At 38.8% G+C, this 22,131-nt stretch overlaps 1 protein-coding gene across 1 annotated transcript in view; it reads right to left on the bottom strand.

The window, feature by feature from the left end:
* zgc:77151 (AT-rich interactive domain-containing protein 5B) overlaps positions 1-9,905 on the bottom strand; it is a 51,812-nt gene extending 41,907 nt beyond the window's left edge. The window contains exon 1 of the mRNA XM_028595161.1: positions 9,642-9,905. Within this exon, the coding sequence (XP_028450962.1) occupies positions 9,642-9,662 (21 nt within the window). The 5' untranslated portion in view covers positions 9,663-9,905. The remainder of the gene's footprint in view (positions 1-9,641) is intronic.
* Between the last annotated feature and the right edge of the window lie 12,226 nt (positions 9,906-22,131).

Raw genomic sequence — 22,131 nt, 5'->3', positions numbered from 1 at the left:
AGTTGCCATTTTTGTTAAAAAAAAAAAATTTAAATGCTACGGTGATACAACTGAAGAGAAACAACGACTGAACAGGACAAGGTCACTGTTGAATGACAAACTCACTCCATATCTTGCTACAGGAACTGAAATTATAGAACCACGGGAGGATTAAATAAAACAGAGTGGACTATTATTACACTACAATGACAATAAAGCACATTTAAGATCACTGCAGGGCATTTTCCACGTATAAACCTCAATACAAGTCCTTAAACATACCGTAAGTCCCTATAGGAATATCATAAAGACACTATAGGATTAGTAAATAATCATTACATGTTCACTGTCAACTCTGTCCTAGGGGTACATTTCAAGTCCATATGAAGATACTATGCAGATGTATTTTACATGAGGGATTAAGTTTGATAAAAAAAAAAAAAAAAAAAAAAGAAGAGTGACACACATTACAGCGCTCTTCAAATTCAATATTGAGTCGCAGAGATAGAAATAGCCCCTATAAATATGTTTTAAAAGTACAAATTATAAACATTAAAAGTTTGATCAAATCACTAGCCGAGGCAGTATTAGACCCCACAAGTCTCTACTGTATGTTGTGAGCCACACAGAGACATATTATAGGATTATAATACTGGAGACACTCAATGAGATTCGACTGGGAGATCAGCAGTTGGCTCCTCAGATAAGCGATAAGATAAAAACTTTTATTGTCTGTTCACACAGACATTTCTTCTTGTGTCGCCATTCTTAAATTTAAATGGTGCCTTTTCTATTCAATTCAATGTTCAAATTGTTCAATAAAAAGAAAGTTAGAAAGGATTTCCTTTCATGTGTTTCACATTCAACAAGCAGTTCGTTGTATGTTAGCAGATTACTAAAAAGCAGCAGAACTGAGTGCTCTCTAAGATCCGTTTTATTTATCGCAAGGAATATCATTACCGCGATATTCAACAACGCTATGGCATATTTTCCTCATATCGGGCAGCCCTAATACAAAACTGCATTGTGAATTGTCACCGCTGTATTTTCTTGCCTTTGTTTTGGTAGTTTTGGTGCTTTGGCGTAGCTTCATTGGCCCTCATTTATGAAACGTGCGTACGACCTAAAACAGGCGTACGCCGATTCCTACGCAAAGCTCGGCATTTATCAATTTGGACGTGAGCGTAGGCTGCGATCAAATCTCACGTCTGGTCTGAACTCGTGTACGCAAGTTTTCGAGTCAGTGTGGACTTGCGGTGCAGCATATAATCAGTTTAACAGGAGAAGGAGAAGTCATCAGTTGATCACATATCAGTAATGGCAGATCTGGCTCTTTTAGAAGACCTCTATGCGCCGGTCTGCAACATTGTTTTAGCCTGTGGGGTTCTGCACAACATCGCACAGGAAGACACGGTGCCATAAATGTAGCGATGGAGCCAGATGACCAAAGAGCAGTGTCCAGAACAGCCACCAACTGAGGGCTATATGAAGGAGACAGGATATTATTCCTCACTTTTAAAAGGTAGCCTATAGTGTTATGTTTGGCAATGATATTCAATACAGGAAACATGACGATGCACAACATTTTTATTTATTCTTCAGGTTTTTGTTTCTCTTTCAAGTGAATGATTTATTTCTGCCATTGACCAAGTTATTTTGGCTTGTTTTGCCAGCCCCTCTGCTGTCAGGAGACAGGGTCCAGCACGGGGGCGGAGGGACGCGCTCTCCCTCAGCTGTTGCCTCATTCCGACGAACACGAGTAAAATAAAAGACACTGCATAAACTCCGCTAGCGTGTGTTTATTTAATTATAGGTACACCTACATGTAGGCCTAATAGATGACAATAGAAGCCTGTATATTACTATTAGGACTATAGAAAATGTGTCAAGGATGTATAAATTAAATAGGCTAAACTTCAGCTGGAGTCCGATTTACTACGGCAACACTGTTGACCACATCAGTGATCTCTTTTCATCCCGCATTCTTTCTACAGCCTTTAATACCAGTTTTCAGGCTGCCAAATAGTACACACGTTAGTGCAAATGAACCGGAGATGTCAGGGTTTGAATCTCCACCTCTGAAAAGTTCCGCTTCTCAGCCGGATTACGTCTCGCCAGGTCGTAAATTGTAGGGGCGAGGCCTCAAAACCCAGAATATATTGGGGCGTGATATTTAAATGACGATCGTTTCCAGCCGCCGCATTTATCAATGTACGACCATTCTTACGCTCTGATTGGTGTGATACGAACTTTTCATGAAGCCCACGTGAAGCCTGTCGTAAGATGATTTCTGCGCTCATATCTGCGCTGGTTTCTACGTTAGGTTGATAAATGAGGGGCATTGTCTGCTTTAAGTTTACTTGGCAGTCCTTTCACAACCATGTCCATGCTTTGGTTGCAGTGCAGCAGAACCATGCTTTATATATATATATACATACACACAGTGGTTCCCAAACAGTTTGGGAACCACTGTATTAAAAGGAATACTAAACAGGACAAAGAAGAAATAAAAGTATTTATTTAGCTATTTAGCTCCGCAGACACAATATTAGTCTTAATAGTTATATTAGAGATACATATTTTAAGATATGCTGGTGGAGCTGCTCCCCCCGCGACCCGACACCGGATAAGCAGACGAAGATGGATGGATGGATGGATGGATATTTTAAGAAAACTCTTCTTGACTAATAATTGGGTTTAGGCCAGTGTTTCTCAACGGGAGCGGTATCGCCCCCCCAGGGGGCGTTCAGAAGATGATGGGGGGGCGTTGGAAGCAATATTTTGTAAAGGGGGGTGTTGAGGTGCACTTGGGGGGCGTTTGTTTGAAAGCTAGTTTAAACCAAAGATTCACAATAATACATGTTTACACTTAAACTACTAAAAAAATAAGTGGTCTGCAACATCTGCTTGCTACACAAGCTGCCAGTTTACAGCACTGAGACTGGACCAGACGGGTATCCTAACTTTTCTGTGCTTCTGTCAGCTTTGTTTGGCGCAGCTCCATGCTGCCTTCACGGAAACGGGGCGTAAGAGCATCATCTTAAATGAGCTCTGTAGCTACTAGTGAAGCTGCGTTCAGATAAGAAAAGAACCCCTACTGTACCTGAATGCAGCTTCATTTCACGGAGAAAGAGAGAAAGAAAAGAGACGTGCGAGATATATCGACTGTGCTTTGTTGTTTGGCAAACAGTTAGCTGTTCCATAAACTCCCGGCCAGTTCAGGGCTTGCGTTTGGTGTTTTAAAAAACTTTCTTATGGAAGCGATAGAGGCAGTGATGTTACCGTTTACTGTACGGGACTCTCACACACTCCCAAACACAGCGCCATGTGGGGTTGCATTTTCTCCAAACGTTATTTTCTGCCATTTACTCGCAAGACAGGCGATAGCAAACCTAGACTCTTCTAACCCTAAACTCACTAACTTTCAAGGTTGTAAACTTATTTCCATTCGGCAGTAGGTGTCGTTCTTCAAGTCGTTTGTCATCACCAAAATACTTTTCTGCGTGCGTGCGTCTTCTGCTTTTACCCTTTGATAAATGCCAGCTTGTTTTCCGTTGGAACAATTCGATTTTAGATTTGAATGAAAACTAGATTTGAATGTTAAATTGCTAGCTGTTTCTGATTGGCTACTGTTAGTGTTTGTAATAATAATAATAATAATAATAATAATAATAATAATAATAATACATTTTATTTAAAGCGCATTTCATGACACCCAAGGTCACTTCACAAACAAAAAAGGACATTCAAATTGTAGTCATCTTCTAAAGGTGCTGAGGTTCACACCATGCAGCAGGCCTTTTGATAATACCTAATTATAGTTTGAATGTTACATATCTAGTCTTGGCTAGATTGGCTGCTGTTATTTAATTTGAATGTCAAATGGTTGCATTTTTTTAAAAAACCTGTAAATATATCATTTCTATTCACATGGCTTTTTGATACCTGGAAAACTAATTCATGTGTTGTTTTGTCATTCAATTTGATTAGATTATTTTTGATAACAATAGTAACAACAATAATAGGCCTATATTAGGGCACAATCATTAATATTCGGGGCAATTAACATACATAATATTTGATGGGGGGGCGTTAGGGACCTGGATAATGGATAGGGGGGCGTTGGCACAAAAAAGGTTGAGAACCACCGTGTAGGCTATCAAATGTCAAGTTGACATTTCAAAATTTGCTTGTTTCGTCTGACCGACAGTCCAAAACACATAAATATTACATTTACTGTAACAGACGACTGAGATAACTGGCAATATTCACATTCGAGAAGCTGCAACAACATGGTTTTGGGAAATTTTCCTTTAAAATATTATTAGCCGATTGTCACAACTGTTGCCGATTTATTTTTGGTCCATCAACTGATCGATCAATAGTTTGGAGGTCTAGTTATTGGTCGGTAAGAGAATAAAACAAACTGAGATAAATTCATTATTTAGCTCACATTTGACAAGCTGGAAACGGACAGTTTTGAGCATTTTTGCTTAAGAAATAATTACTCAATTATCAGTTTCAACTGATCGATTAAGAGCTCCTGCACACTGGCTGCGTGGCGTGAGCGTGTCAGCTGCGTGGCGTGTCCGTTTACATTTCGGTCCCATGTTAACAGGTTAGAGCTCGCACGCTGCCTGCGTGACATGCATGTCTCAGGCGCGGCCCGAAAACGACGCCTATTTTTCACGCGGCACGCAAGCGAGTTGTTAGCATTTCCAGGCAAAATAGAATATGAAAAGATGTTTATACGTCATTTTGACACAAATACATTTAATAACTGACATTTCGATGTTTGAAAGCCTCTAGGTTTTGACATAAATGCAGATAGATGTAATTTATATATATTTTTTTTTAAATTATTTTATTAGCGTTCAGAATCTCGCTTACACACATTTAAATTTTTCAGATTCTATGACAAACCACATACTTATTTTCTTACTTATTCAAGTATAAAAGGTTAAAAGATGAGCTAAACAGAAACAAATGAACTGACAAAAATAACACCATAATAACAAAACTATAAATAATACAGGGAGACATCACCAGTGTCTTAAGAAATGTTTCCATTCTTCGGTTAACATGAGCTGTAGTCTCCTCCATTCTGTAGATTTCTGTTACAGTGTCTCTCCATTAAGTTCAGTTGGACACTCTGGTAGTAGCCATTTTCTGGTAATAGCCTTTTTACTGGCCACCAGCATTGCATTTATCAAGTGTTTGTCCCCTTTAAGCCAACTTTGAGGTATATTTCCAAGATATAGAGTCTTAAAGTATTCCTCACGGAATAGGACCTGTACAGCATTGTGTATCGCTTAAAGGTTTTTAATGCCGGGACAGTCCCAGAAGATAAGATAGTGATTTGCGCTTTGATATCCACAATAATTAGCGATTTTCAAATATTGCACCCGTCAATACAGAACCAAATATTTTGTAGCCTATTTTGCCGTCAATACATACAAACACACGTGTGTACAGACAAGGCGAGCAGCAGCAGCGCTGCTTCCGACACGTTTCTGGTGTGCAAAGACGTAGAAAACGCCACGCAACAGAAACGCCACGCAGGCAGTGTGCAGGACCCTAATAGTTTAATACAAGAAAAATAATACAACAACATAAGATAAATGTATTATTAAGTTCACATTAGACAAGCTGGAACTAAAGAAAATATGGATTGATTATAAAATTGTTGCAGATTTATTTCCTGTTCATTAACTAGGCTAATCTATTAATCCTTTGAGCACTAGTTTTGATAGATAAATAGATAGAAGTGATAGATAGATAGATAGATAGATAGATAGATAGATAGATAGATAGATAGATAGATAGATAGATAGATAGATAGATAGATAGATAGATAGATAGAGATGGGGTGGGGGAATTGAGTATTGCGAAACTTTCCGTGTATAGTTTCACAGACGTATCAATCTTTTATTAAAGAAATTGCACATTATAGTTTAACTTTTTTGGTATAGCCTAATGGAATATTTTTTTTAAATCAATCGCTTTTTCAGTCCACTAGATTTTGTGCAGCAATCAAATTGAAGTGAGATGAACAAAACAGAGAAATGTGTCTTTTTAGATAAAACACATGTTGACAAAGTTTTCCTTTGGGGACATAATTTGATGTTGGAAAAAAAAAAAAAAGTAATAAAATGCAATATATATATATACAGTGGGGGAAATAAGTATTTGACCCCTTGCTGATTTTGCAGGTTTGCCCACTTACAAAGAATGCAAAAATCTACAATTTTAATCATATGTACATTCTAACAGTGAAAGACAGAATCCCAAAGAAAATTCCAGAAAATCACATCATATGAATTTATTAAAATTGATAACCCTCTGATGAGGAAAAACAAGTATTTGACCCCCTGGACAAACAGCAAGTATTCTGGCTCCTACAAGCCAGTTAGTCTTTCTTTAAGACACAGCCCCAATCCAAACCAATTATCTACATCAAATACACCTGCCTCACCTTGTTACCTGTATAAAAGACACCTGTCAACACCCAAACAACCAGCATCCGACATCACCACCATGGGCAAGACCAAAGAGCTTTCTACGGACATCAGGGACAAGATTGTTGATCTGCACAAGGCTGGGATGGGCTACAAGAGAATCGGAAAGCAACTTGAGAGAAAAGATCAACTGTCGGTGCAGTTATCAGGAAATGGAAGAAGCACCACACCACCGCCAACCTCCCTCGGTCTGGGCCTCCACACAAGATCTTGCCTCGTGGGGTGTCCCTGATCATGCGAACAGTGAGGAATCATCCCAAAACCACAAGGGGGGAACTGATGAATCAACTGAAGGCAGCTGGGACCACAGCTACAAAAGAAACGGTTGGTAACACACTACGCCGTCATGGATTGAAATCCTGCAGCGCACGCAAGGTCCCCCTGCTCAAGAAGAAACATGTACAGGCCCGCATGAAGTTCGCCATTCACCACCTGGGACGACTCAGAAGAGGCCTGGAAGAAGGTGATGTGGTCAGATGAGACCAAAATAGAACTTTTGGCCTCAACTCAACTCGTCGTGTTTGGAGGGCAAAGAACACCGAGTACAACCCAAAGAACACCATCCCCACCGTCAAGCATGGTGGTGGCAACACCATGCTTTGGGGGTGCTTTTCAGCCAAGGGGACGGGACAACTCCATCGTATTGAGGGGAGGATGGACGGGGCCATGTATCGTGGAATTCTGGACCGACATCTCCTTCCCTCAGTGAGAGAGCTGAAGATGGGTCGAGGATGGGTGTTTCAGCACGACAACGACCCTAAGCACACCGCCAAAGCAACAAAAGAGTGGCTGAAGAAGAAGCACATCAAGGTTCTGGAGTGGCCTAGCCAGTCTCCAGACCTGAATCGATTGAAAATCTTTGGAGGGAGCTTAAAATTCGAGTTGCCAGGCGACAACCTCGGAACCTGAATGATTTGGAGGCTGTCTGCAGGGAGGAGTGGGCCAACATCCCTGCCGAAATGTGCACAAACCTTGTCACCAACTATAAAAACCGTTTGACATCTGTGCTGGCCAATAATGGCTTTTCTACAAAATATTAACATGCTGTTTGTCCAGGGGGTCAAATACTTGTTTTTCCTCATCAGATGGTTATCAATTTTAATAAATTCATATGATGTGATTTTCTGGAATTTTCTTTGGGATTCTGTCTTTCACTGTTAGAATGTACATATGATTAAAATTGTAGATTTTTGCATTCTTTGTAAGTGGGCAAACCTGCAAAATCAGCAAGGGGTCAAATACTTATTTCCCCCACTGTATATGTATATATATATATATATATATATATATATATATATATATATATATATATATATATATATATATATATATATGACTTTGTTTTTGTGACATTCCCAGCCCTAATAGATTGCTAGATAAAATACAACAAAGTGGGATCAAGTCACTATTTAGCTTTGCAGACAGTTATAGCCACAGAATGACTATTACACATTTTACTTAAATTATAGAGAGACCATATGATAAGTACTACCATCAAGTGAATATAGTGTATCATAAACATACTATTATGCGCTATAGGAGTGTTGTATGAATGTCTTTTCCTTTTTTTTTTTGTCTGTGGCCCTGGGGGAGGGCCAGCTGAAGCAGTGCTCCAGCCTAGCGGTGGAAACGAGGCAGGGCTGAGCAGGCAGGAAAATAAAAGCCACATAATATAATCTGAGCACTGAAAAAGCAGCCCTGTCTAAAAATGTGAATAAACACACACACAAGAATTTAAGATGGAAACCCTTAATCTGCACCCTGCCTACGTCAGTTCTCGTGATATTTGTGGGAATAATGCAGTGATTTTTTTTTTTTTTTTTTTTAACAGTTTTCAGTACGGGAAGGAAAAAAAAAAAAAAAAGGGGGGGGGACCACCGACGAATATTAATAATAAAATGTCCCCTGCTTCAGACAAACAATGAATTAATTAAATCCAAACACACAGTCTATACAGTATTGACCTTGGGTATATCCTGTTATTCAAAAAAATCTCACAAGTTCACTACTGGTAGAAAAACTAAACAAAAAAAAGCTCTAAATACTGCAATAAATTAATATTTAAACAGAGATGTTGTAAAAATATACAACCACCACTGGGATATTAAATATATCCCACGCCACACATGAAGGATTCCTGTCAAAATAAATGACTGTTCGTTTTTTATTTCGCCTAAAAGCAAAATAAAAAATAGCCCACATTGCTCAAACTGTGTGTCCTCTGGATGTTTCCTGGGTTGTTGGGCAGACTAATCTTCGCTATTTCAAGTACACAAACTCCACATTTCCACCCCCTTTTCATACACACAATATTAACATTCCTCCTTAAACTCTGGCAATTACGCCGGAGACAAAATGTCGGGAGGGGATTTGATTATAATATCAATATGCTTCCTATTATAAACCACCAACACTACTGCTGCTGCTCCACCTAGTCACTGTCGAAAAAAAAAATATTTCAATCTTTAATATCACGTCGGTGTCGGCGAAATTAAAATGTGAGAGTCTTGCGTTCGGAAATGAAACGATGTCGACGCAACGGTGTGGCACTTTTTGTTGAAAAAAAAAAAAAAAAAAAGGGTGGATTAAAAGTTTCCTGATTATTTTTGTTAGGCAAGAAATGGCCCGAAAATTAAATGTTATTTAATGTGCTGTTAGTGTGGGTGGGGGTTGGTAACGTTAGCCAGAGGAGAAGCTGAGGACTGTCGACACGACACACAAAGAAATTAATCATTAACACGGCGAAAATATCAGAAATATTAAACTGGAATTTAACGACCGAGTGTCCGATATCAAACGAGGCGACGGCTCGGTGTCACGGCCGACCGTTTCCCCGTAAAAAATACAAATATCAGCGTTTTATTTTCCACCTCTGGGAGGAAAAGAAAAAAAAAAAAAAAAAAGTTGCGCCTGGTTGAATAAAGTTGTAATTGCAGTCAGAGCAACTCTCGGTGCTTTGGGGTTTGGCTGATATGGGGAAACAATCAATACGACATGCTCAAACTAAATGAAATAAAACACGACATTGGGATTCAATTCACAGCGACACACGGTTAAAATATTCCCCACACCAACAGGTCAGAAAACCCGCCGGCTATACGTGAAATAAATCGACATTTTATTTAGAAATCATATCGGCTTTACCTGTATTGCATTGTGCTCCATTGCAGTCCTGCATTCCCTCTCTGAGGCCCCTCTCCGGTTACACCGCCGGGACTCGCCGTCACACAAACAAACGCACCAGAAAAAAAAAAGAAAAAGAGGCTTTTTTTGTGTGTGTGTGTGTGTGTTGTTTTTTTTGTGTGGAAATGGGACAGGATCTAGGTGTGGCCAAAGTTTGCCACAGAGTACAACTTAATGTTGAAGTCACAGTGAAACGGCAGTTGAAGCATCTTTAGCTTCAGTGGCGTGACGTATTTCCGCGTGACGCGGCACATGTGGGCGGAGTTAAAATGCTATAGAACCCCCCCTCCCATAGCATTAAATCATATCCTACAAAATATTATTAAATTGCGGAAAAAGTGACCGTAGTTTCGCGTGTATAGCTGTGGAGAGCTATGGCGCTGTTTGTCCATTTGAGAGAGAGTTCTGTGGAATATTTTTTTTATATTTGAATCATCAGCCACGTGGATGCAAATGATATTCTTTCTGAAATGGAGTGGAGTCCAAGCACAAAGTGGCATGAAAAAAAAGACTCAAGTAGTCCGACGAGTAGCCTACCTTAAATTTACTTAAGTAGGCTACTTGATTAGATTAGATTCAATATTATTGTCATTGCACAAGTAAGGACAACCAGTGCAATGAAATGCAGTTTTACATCTAACCAGTAGTGCAATCAGAGTGCTTTTTTCCCTTTATAGCAGTGCTTAAAGAAAATCAAACATACATACATAAAACACAGAATGCAGTATGATCAAGACTTTTTATTTTTTAAGTTTTTGCTTAAAAAATTACTCATTGTCAATATTGCTGCTGATTTATTTCCTGTCAATCTACTAATCAATGAATCCTTCAAGCTCTGATAAAAGGCGGTTGCCAAGTTGAGAAGAAATCAGTCAGAGTCAATTCAAAAGGCTTCCTTTTTTTTGCACTTGTTGCCGAATTAAACCAAAGTTGACCCCAAAATAAAAAGTGAAGTGATTTATGGTGCGGATTATAGCCTAAAATACATATTTCTCAACAGCCTAATCTTTAGCTTTTCACCGGCCTTTAGCTGCGCACATGACAGAGTTTTAAGCTCACTGATTGGATTTTTCTTGCCCAAATGCACCTTTGGAGTCATGAACTTGTCCTCCATCATGTTAACCCACACAAGTTGTTTTTTGACACCGTTGTTATTATTGTGAACTGATGATTCAGAGAGTTTCAGGCCAATCCGACCCGTGTGGGTCAGGTAACATTTTCCCTGGAAAAAACTGAATGGGACTTTTCCTTCCTAGAACCAGGGGCGCCCAAAATAATTCCTCCAAACTAACACCTCTTACTGATCTGTTGCTCTGCTACCTACCCAGGCTAGCGAATTGTAAAGTGGGATTGTATATAGGCTAATGGGCGGTGTTAGCTAGTCACCCTAAATCACATATGATTAATTATTATTATTGTTATTGACTGTTCAGGAACAGGCTTGTGTCTCCGATGGGAACACATTCAGTCAGCACAGAGTGGGTTAAAAATACTGTAGAGACGCATTAGGCTGTAATAACAGCATCTAAACACTGGGTCTAAAAATATGCAGTCTCTTCTACAGCTGCCCTATTCACATACACTCATTGTTACTCAGACACTAATAACACAGGTTATAGCCAATGTCTCGTCACGTATATCTCTGGAATCAAGATTTGAATTATTATATCCAAATAGGAGAAGTACCCGTGGGAATATGAAGCTTACAATTTCATTAACATTAATAATCAAACCTGATATCCATAGAAACAAAAGGCTTAAATGCATCAAAAGATTAGGCTGTAATGTATTCAATTTGCAGTGGTGGGAGAAGAATTCACATCTCACTTGAGTCAAGGAAATGTCCCAATCTGGGATCAATAAAGTCCACCTATCTATCTATCTATCTATCTATCTATCTATCTATCTATCTATCTATCTATCTATCTATCTATCTATTATCTATCCATCCATCTATCTATCTGTCTATCTATCTATCTATCTACCTATCCATCCATCCATCCATCTATCTACCTACCTACCTACCTACCTACCTATCCATCCATCCATCCATCCATCCATCTATCTATCTATCTATCTATCTATCTATCTATCTATCTATCTATCTATCTATCTATCTATCTATCTATCTATCTACCTATCCATCCATCCATCCATCCATCCATCCATCCATCCATCCATCTATCTACCTATCCATCCATCCATCCATCTATCTATCTATCTATCTATCTATCTATCTATCTATCTATCTTTCTATCTATCTATCTATCTATCTATCTATCTACCTATCCATCCATCCATCCATCTATCTATCTACCTATCCATCCATCTATCTATCTATCTATCTATCTATCTATCTATCTATCTATCTATCTACCTATCCATCCATCCATCCATCCATCTATCTATCTATCTATCTATCTACCTATCCATCCATCCATCTATCTATCTATCTATCTATCTATCTATCTATCTATCTATCTATATCTGTGGTGGAATGTAACTAAGTACATTTACTCATTTACTGTACTTAAGTCCAAATGCTGAGGTACTTGTACTTTACTTGAGTCTCTTCTTTTCATGCCACTTTCTACTTCTACTCCGCTACATTTCAGAGAGAAATATTGTACTTTTTACTCCACTACATTCATCTGACAGCTTCAGTTACCCCACAAATTAAGATTTTTGCACACAAAATTAACTTTTTGCCCACCAGCCAAATGGCTAGTATACTTAATAGATAACCATTGATGTTTTATTATAAATGAAACTAGCCAACACTTACAAGTCCAGCTGAGATGATTAGACCATTAAACACACACTAGTTGGATCCTTTACACTTTCTAATGGTTGATCTAATGATTTTTCTGCATTTAGTACTTTTACTTTTAAGTACATTTTCCTGATGATACTTACATGCTTTTACTTCAGTAACATTTTAGTGCAGGACTTTTACTTCTAACAGAGTATTTTTCCCAGCCCCGGCAAGTTTGAAGAAGGAAACATGGAGCACCAAACGTATTCAAAATCCAAATTTCAGGAACAGGAGTCTTCTTCTTCTTCGCCCAGAAAAAGAAAAAGGAGATTGAAAAGAGCAAGAGACCGGCTTTTTGAAGCGTGAAGGCTACCGTAGCTGTAATACGTACTTTGAACTGTGTCGCGCGAGAGAATTGATTGCGATATATGATCTCAACACTAGATGGGCGAAATTCCCACACACTGGACCTTTAAAACAACACTAGAGAACTTTTTCTAACTTAAAATAATGTTTCCAAAATCGTTTCAGTGGTTCATCAACTCGTAACAGGGTGAACGGCACTCCTGCATTCGCTTTGTGCCCCTCTACCGGCTACAACCGCACTATGCAAGTTTGCCAGATGTAACCTGACTCCGCCAGATGGATTGCTTCGCATTTGCTCGGCATATCCATCTGGGAACTTTCTGTTGGAGAACTTTTGGGAAGGGGCAGAAATACTGGTTAGCTGATTGGATGAACCATCTGTCTATCACCTATGTTGGTGATAGACGGGCCAAATCAACCAATCAGATCAGCAAAGCGTATGAAAATACAACCACAAGCCCGCCCCTGCTGCTGCAGACAAAGCATAGCTCGTTAGCTCAGCATGCTAGCAACATGTCGGTAAAGGAGATTTGCCGTTTGTGTAACGAGAATTTAGGAATAAAAGTCACCATTTCAGGTTTCCGGTCCATATTCCAAAAGAAGGATCCAAGAGAAAAAAAGCATTAGCGAGCGGCTAACAGAATTAGGGCTACCGCTGTCTGAAAATACTGGTTAGCTGATTGGATAAACCATCTGTCTATCACCACCTAAACCCGCCTCAAAACCAACACTGATTGGCCCGGTCGTTTGGCGAACGGCTCCAAATTTTCTCTACCTCAAGATGCCAGACTGATCTGGGAGTGGAAAACTGGAGCTCGCCAGATCAGGACGGTCTCACGAGGCTAGACAATCTGTACTTCCAATGAGACGTAATGGGACAATTCCACTTGGAAAAGGTAGGGGACCGAAGCGGGAAAAGTTAGTGTTGCTTAAGTGAAAGTACCAGTACAACAATATTAAATTACTCCATTACAAGTGAAAGCCCTGCATTCAAAATCAGACTTACTGTAAGTAAAAGTACAGAAGTATTATCAGCTAAATGTACTTAAAGTATCAAAAGAACTCATTCAGGCCCCTTTTCAAAGTATATTATTATATTAAATGATTAGGTATCCTGATGCAGCACTGTGTAAGCTGCACGTTACTGTTAATAGCTGCTCGAGGTGAAGCTACTTTAACTACTTTATATTTAGTCCACTGGTTCCCAACCTGGGGGTCGGGCTTCTGCAAAGGGTCACCAGACAAATCTGAGGGGTCGACAGATGATTACTGTGAGAAGAAAAGAAGAACAAACCGAGTTCCGATACACAAATCTGCCTCTCTTTTCTGGACTTTTCTCTTATCGTCGGCTATTTTGTGAAATACGGGCCTCAAACTGTTTTTTAAATGAAACCATGAGATACAGAGACATTACAATAATTTTTTTTTACATGTATCTTTTTTTCCTCTTAATTTGAAAAGTAACTAGAAGCTGTGAGATAATTGTTGTGGAGTAAAAAGTATAATGTGCCCTTCACTATTTATGTATGGACAAGAAGTTAAAGGACAATTCCGGCGCAAAATGAACCTAGGGGTTAATAACATATGTGTACAGTCATGAGCAGTCGAACGACAAACGCCGTGCAACCAGTAACCAGTAACATAGCTCGAACACAGCGTTCGTGATTGGACTGCTCATGACTGTTTTCCCAAGATGGCGCCCGCATGTAAACATGAACACTACTGTCTTTCTAAACTATCTTTTTAATAAACTGTCTGTACGCTTACAAAGTTCTCAATGCTTCGGTTTACATGTAGGGACCCTCATTATGCTACCGTGGAAGTGTGGTGCTATTTTGAGCCTTGTTAGCGGTTTAGAAATAGCGATTTACCATCTGCCCCGAAAGCTAGCGTTAGCAGCTAACCACCGGTTTGCGCTAGCTTGTTTAAAGCTAGAGACACATTCGATTAGCATGAAAACAGATCCCAGAGAACGGTCGACTCTGTACACATATGTTATTAACCCCTAGGTTCATATTGCGCCAGAATTGTCCTTTAAGGAGTAGAAAGCGTGAATACTCAATTACAAGTACCTCAAAATTGTACTTAAGTACAGTACATGAGGAAATGCACTTTAGTTACCCTACTTTCCACCATGGAACATGTGAAAAAGCATATTTATGTTGCAGCTAGTAGCGGTGGAGCTACATATGATCATATTTAATAAACTGATCATATGTTTTGTTTGTACTATATATACAGTACAGGTAATAATATTATTGATAAGTGAATAGTTCTTTGGCTCTAATAAGATAAGATAAGATAAGACTAGATTTTTATTATCCCAAAGGAAATTTGTCTTGGACAAACAATATCTGCTAAGAATTCAACATAACATAATGCGCACACACACACACACACACACACACACACACTGTAAACTGTCCACACACAAAGTACACAGACACAGACTATTGCATCACTCTGCATGGACATGCTCATGTTGCATGCAGAGACTGCCACTAGCCAACAAAATTGCACACTGCCCGTTGTACAACACATCATAATAGTCGTCATATTGGGAAAATTTGTACCCATCTTACTCATAATATGCAGTGCTCAGACCATCTGGATTAAAATACTGTGTACACATCAGCTCATCAGTGATTCACTCTGAGGTGCTGGTGCTTATTGTTGCTTTTTGGTACATTTTTTGTAATGATTTTTTTTAATTCCGTACAAATACAACGCAACTACATCCACATTTAGATTATTTTTTCTTCCTCTGATGCTGTTAAAGGTTTGTTTACATCTGTAATCTTTGTAAGCAAGGGAGTAAAACTGGCCTAAATCAATAAATCAATCAATCAATATCCCACAATAGCTTACATGCTCTGTTAAAAGCAGTATTAGTGATCAGGAACATCACTGCTGCCTAAAGTTTGACCTTCCCAGCCTTCTGAAAATCATGAGTCACTCTTCTATTGAACACGTGTTTATGATTTATGGAGACACAGCCTGTTAGGAGGGTTGATAAGCAGACATGGCTTTGTATTAATAAGGGATCAAAAGACAAACTCAAAGGCTGGGAATCACTGGTCGGGTGTTTTTGCAGAGGAAATAGAAGCACAATGGAACAAATCAAAATGCTGTGACGCGGTTAGCCTAGCTTAGCACAAAGACGGGAAGCAAGGGGGAAAGAGTTGGCAGCCAAAACCGGGAATATTTTGCATCCTGTTAGCTAACGAGCTCTAGTCACCAATCCATCAGAGTTAACTGGTTTTTTTCAAAGTCACTTGATGATTAGACCTTTCTTGTTCAACTAAATCCGGGGTCTTCAACGTTTTTTTTATGCCAAGGACCCTTTAACTGAAAGAGAGACGGAGCAGGGACCCCCTCTAATACATATGTTGTATAAAATGAAGTTGCATATTAAAGCTATAGTGCATAGTCTCTGTTTTAAATAATTTGGAGGCCCCCCTGCATTGACTCCGAGGACCCCCTAGGGGTCCCTGACCCCCTGTTGAAGATCCCTGTTAACTAAATGTTGACACACAAAATCTAATTTGGTTTATTTTAACACAAGTTAAGCATACAACATGTAGTAAATGCAACAGCTTTGTTGGAAGGCAACTTTGACACGGCGAGGCTAGTAGTTCCCCTCTGTTTCCAGTTTTTGTGCTAAGCTAAACTAAGCTAAGCTAACTTGACCTTTCCCCCTGGAGGTTCAACTTATGTTTCCAGGGCAAGCGTGTCTCTTGATATAAACTAACATTGTAAGAGTGCAGTCTTTGCAGTTAGAATTGCAAAAGAATGAAGGGAGACAGCTTATACATGTCATATAAATGTCAACAGTCAAGAAAACTGTCTTGCCCAAAACTTTGAAGGCTTATTGAGGCGTACAACATAGCAGGCGATAAAAGCTGTGGGTGATTTCAACATATTGACCCAGGGGAAACATACATTGAACATTTAAGAAAACATTGCTGAAAAAAACCCACACAAAAGCGTTTGAAATTTCATATTAAGAGGATATTAAGCTAGAAAACATAGATAAGGACCCCATTCATGACACAATGATATTGGTCTTCTCTTCTAACACCCAGTATGAAAAAAGCAAAGAGGTTATATTAACATCATATATTAACATCATGTTATTGGAATATTATGACTGAAGCTTTGCCCCGTCAGCAGCATTGTAATGTCCCAGCTGGTGGAGGTGGAGCTCATTTGAACTACTTTACATACTGCTGGATAGTTTAACATCTGCAGCTGTCAGATAAATATAGTGCAGTAAAGAGTACAATATTTCCCTCTGAAATGTAGAGGAGTAGAAGTATAAAGGAGCACAACATTGAAATGCTACATACTAAGTAAAAGTACCTCGAAATTGTACAGAACTTCAGTAAACATACTGGCATTTCCCTGTCTGTCTCCATGGGTTTCCTCCATTAAATCTGTCCTGTTTGGAGACTGCATAGAGACATTTTTGTCAGCCCCACACCCCTTTTTCTCAAACTCACTCCCCTCTCCCTTTCCAATGTTGGGATGAAATGTTTTTTTTTTAAGCAGTTTTTTTAAATTGGGGTTTCATTTACTCAAGCACAATTATAGACATTTTTGTTTATCAAATGGTCAGAAATAACAGGCAGATGCATCAATGTCAATTCAGGTAACACAGAGTCTTTGCCTTTGCTGTACGCGGACCGATCATGCATACTGCTGTGTGTAGTGCCCTTGCTTTAAGGGTTAAAATGTCAGGATGCAGCACCCTACTCCACAGCATAAATTATATATATATATATATATATATATATATATATACAGTGGTATATAAAAAGTGTTTGCCCCTTCCTCATTTCCTGTTCCTTTGCATGTTTGTCACACTTAAGTGTTTGAACATCAAACCAATTTAAACAATAGTCAAGGACAACACAAGTAAACACAAAATGCAATTTGTAAATGAAGGTGTTTATCATTAAAGGAAAAAAAAAAATCCAAACCATCATGGCCATTGTGAAAAAGTGATTAATTTAAACCTAATAACTGGTTGGGCCACCCTTAGCAGCAACAACTGCAACCAAGCGTTTGCAATAACGTGCAATGAGGCTTTTACATGTGCGTCCTGGAGGAATTTTATATATCATCTTTGCAGATTGTCCTAATTCAGTTACATTAGAGGGTTTTCGAGCATGCGGCCTTTTTTAAGGTCATACCACAACATCTCAATAGGATTCAGGTCAGGACTTTGGCTGCCACTCCAAAGTCTTCATTTTGTTTTTCTTCAGCCATTCGGTGGTGGACTTGCTGGTGTGTTTAGGATCATTGTCCTGCTGCAGAACCCAAGTTCGTTTCAGCTTGAGGACGCACGAACAGATGGTCGGACATTCTCCTTCAGGATCTCTTGGTAGACAGCAGAATTCATAGTTCCTTTTATCATGCAAGTCTTCCAGGTCCTGAAGCAGCAAAACAGCCCCAGACCATCACTTTGCCACCACCATATTTTACAGTTGGTATAATGTTCTTTTTATGAAATGCAGTGTTCCTTCTCGCCAGATATACTTGGACACACACCTTCAAAGAGTTCCACTTTTGTCTCATCGGTCCACAGAATGTTGTGGGAAAAAAGTCTTGGGGATCATCAAGATGTGTTCTGGAGAAATTGAGACGAGCTTTGATGTTCTTTTTTGCTCAGCAGTGGTTTTCTCCTTGGAACTCTGCCATGCAGGCCATTTTTGCCCAGTCTTTTTCCTGATGGTGGAGGCATGATCATTTGACCTTGTGAGGCAAGTGAGGCCTGCAGTTCTTTAACGTTGTTGTGGGGTCTTTTGTGACCTCTTGGATAAGTAAGTACAGTACTTGATCTTGGGGTAATTTTGGGCGGCAGGCCAGTTTCCTGGGAAGGTTCACCACTGTTCCATGTCTTCGCCATTTGTGGATAATGGCTCTCACTGTGCATTCGCTGGATTCCCAAAGCTTTGGAAATGGCTTTATAAACCCTTTCAAACTGATAGATCTCAATTACTTTCTTTCTCAATTGTTCCTGAATTTCTTTGGGTCTCGGCATGATGTGTATGTTTTAAGGATCTTCTGGTGGACCTTACTGTGTCAAGCAGCTCCTATTTAAGTGATGCCTTGATTTTGAACAGGTGTGGCAATAATCAGGCCTGGGTGTGGCTAGAGAAATTGAACTCAGGTGTGGACAACCACAGTTATAGTATGTTTTAACAAGGGGGCAATCACTTTTTTCACACAGGGCCATGATGGTTTGGATTTTTTTCTCCTTTAATAATAAACACCTTCATTTACAAATTGCATTTTGTGTTTACTTGTGTTGTCCTTGACTTTTGTTTAAATTGGTTTAACAAATGTTCTAAATAAAATAAAAAGTGTGACACACATGCAAAGGAACAGGAAATGAGGAAGGGGCAAACACTTTTTCACACCACTGTATATATATATATATACTGTATATGCATGATCGGTCGGCGTACAATAAAGGCAGTGAGTCTGTGTACATATGTGTATATATATATATATATATATATAGTTTATGTATGATCTGCAATGAGTCTGTGAATATATGTAGGCCTATATATATGTATATATCATTTATACAGTATAATTTATATATCATTTCTATACATAAATAATGTAAGCATGATCAGTCAGTGTGCAATAAAGGCAATGAGTCTGTGTACATGTGTGTGTGTATATATATATATATATATATATATATATATCACACACGGGGTACACACAGAAGCTGTTAAACCAAGGCTTCGTGGTGCAAATATTGGACCTGAGATGAAATGTGAGCGCAGCCTGTTTAGCTGCAGCTTGGGCGGCTGATTTTATAGAGAAACGTGATCACACTCACAGGACTCATGTATCCTGTTGTGAGAATATATAAACTGCTGTTACCAGTTTCCTCCAGTAGGGGGAGGACGCACGTGTCTGTTGAAATAACCCCCCCACCTCCATGAGGCTGCAGCAGCAGCAGCAAGCATGGCATTCATGTAGTGACAGGCCTCAGCTAAAACTCACACCAGGCTTTGTACTAATGTAGAAGGAGCTATAATTATTCCAGTCTCGTGTTCTCTCTCTCTCTGCTCTACTTTGTCTCACCGATTCAATCTGTTATGATTTTGTCTAATCTCAAGGTCACAAATCAACAGAGACTCGTGGGAAACAAAACGAGTGACGTCAGCCCTTGTTGGAGTTGATTTTAGGCTCATAAATGAATGTTTCCCCTCGCACTGTCTATGAAATATACACTCAACTCAATGAGATTTTCAAAGCTTCAGGTTGATTTTTTTTTAGTGTTGGAAGAAGTATTCGGATCATTTACATGTAAAGAAACATTAACAATATATACACAAGTAAAGTAAAAGTAGGCCTCTACCTCAATATTGTAAAATAATAATAAGTACAGTACTTGATTAAATGTACAATACTTTCCACTGCTGCCAGTTTCCTTGTGGAGTTTACTGCTATAACAATACCCCATACAGTACAATAAGTAAAAGTCCTGCATTTACTAAGTAAAATGTCAAATTGTTTATCAGCTAAATGTTCAATTAAAATTAATCAAGTTGCTTTTTTCCCTGTCAGACCTTCCTGGGTCTTCTATCTGATGTTTCTGGATTAATATTCCTGCTGCATTCATGTGTATGTTGCATTTTACTGCTGTAGGTGTTGAAGGTTGAGCTCCTTTTATCTAACTTTGGGACAAAACAAATAACAAAGTTGTCTCATAAATACTGTATCCCAGGGAAATTCAAGATCCCAGTAGCTTAAAGACATCACACACAACATACACATACTCACATTTATATCCAATGAATAGCATGGACAATATATACTAAATAAAATTTTGTATAGTTTACAGCAGTGTGTGATTGTGTGTGTGTGTATTGTTTGTGCAAATAGGTCCAATGTCCGGATAAAGTGAGAAATTAAATATGGACAATAAAGAGTAAACAATTAAAATGCAAGGATAAAGTTTAAAAAAACTGCATTCAATATGGGCATTATAAATTAAAACTTAAAGTAGACAGTTCATAATTATAAGACAACATTTTATGCTGATAGGCTTTTAAAGACTTTATTTATAAAATTCTCAACACATTGTTCTTATCAGTTTATCACAAACATTCAACATCAACACATCAAAATGGTTTCACTGGACAGGGGAGGGAGGAAAAAGTTTTCAGAACTTAACAAACTGGAGGTTTGGAGTTCATACTAAAATAAAAGCACCTTGTCTAAACTAATTTGCAGCAAACAGTTGTAAGACACAAACGTTTCACAAGATCGCATCTAGGAAAGCAGGGCCAAGGGGCCTAACTTTTTTATTTCCACAAACTAGAGGTTTTGCTTACACGCAGGATGTCTGTCTGTCTGTCTGTCTGTCTGTATATATATATCTGTATATATATATATATATATATATATATATATATATATATATATCTGTCTGTCACCCTGCCTGCCTGTCTAGCTATAATGAGAAAAGGTGCTTTCATTTTTTTCATGTACCACACTCAATTTTAGTCAAATCCGATTTTATTGATAAGAATCTTTATTATTATTTGTAAAATGTGCTGCAGGGCAAGAATCAACAAGCCCAGTAATAACATGTAATGGGGGAAGTGTTAAAAGGGGCAGTTTCATCAACATTTTGGGCCTTAATTCTCTAGTAGTGATATTGGTAGGTGAGTGCTGTGGACGGATCTGTTGGGCAGACAACACAACGTGCAAGGGAACGTTTAAACCTTCCACAACAGAAAACATTTCTGGTAAATTCTGGTATTTGATACTTGTTGCAGATATCCTGGAACTTGGTTTTGTCTGTTGCCACTAATCAGCACCAACCAGACTGAATGTTGAAGCTGAAGTAAATTCTGGTATTTGATACTTGTTGCAGATATCCTGGAACTTGGTTTTGTCTGTTGCCACTAATCAGCACCAACCAGACTGAATGTTGAAGCTGAAGGAAAAGTGAAGTGGGCTGCACTTCCACTAACAGCCACTAGAAGGCTGCTCCAATGGTCAGTAGTTTCCTCCACACGCATTTAAAGTGCTCATAAAAAAAATAAAGCGTTAAAGCTTGAGAGCTGCAGGATAGGCACAACTTTATTTGGCAGACAACAACTTTACTTTCATTGTCTCAGGTTGATTTTCTTACACTTAGAAGTCTCTTTGAACATTGATCTCTGACTGAGTGGAGAATGAGCAGACACATTTTGCTGAAAGCCTTTTTTCAGGATAAAAAATGATAATAATTGAATCTATATTTTTTTAATTTAGAGGTAGGCCTAATGTCCTAAAAAAGTGCTGAATGAAAAA

The sequence above is a fragment of the Perca flavescens genome, chromosome 13 (assembly GCF_004354835.1).
Source record: "Perca flavescens isolate YP-PL-M2 chromosome 13, PFLA_1.0, whole genome shotgun sequence".
Classification (NCBI taxonomy): Eukaryota; Metazoa; Chordata; class Actinopteri; order Perciformes; family Percidae; genus Perca; species Perca flavescens.
The sequence above is the reverse complement of the archived record's forward strand: the minus strand, read 5'-3'. Positions and strand labels throughout refer to the sequence as shown.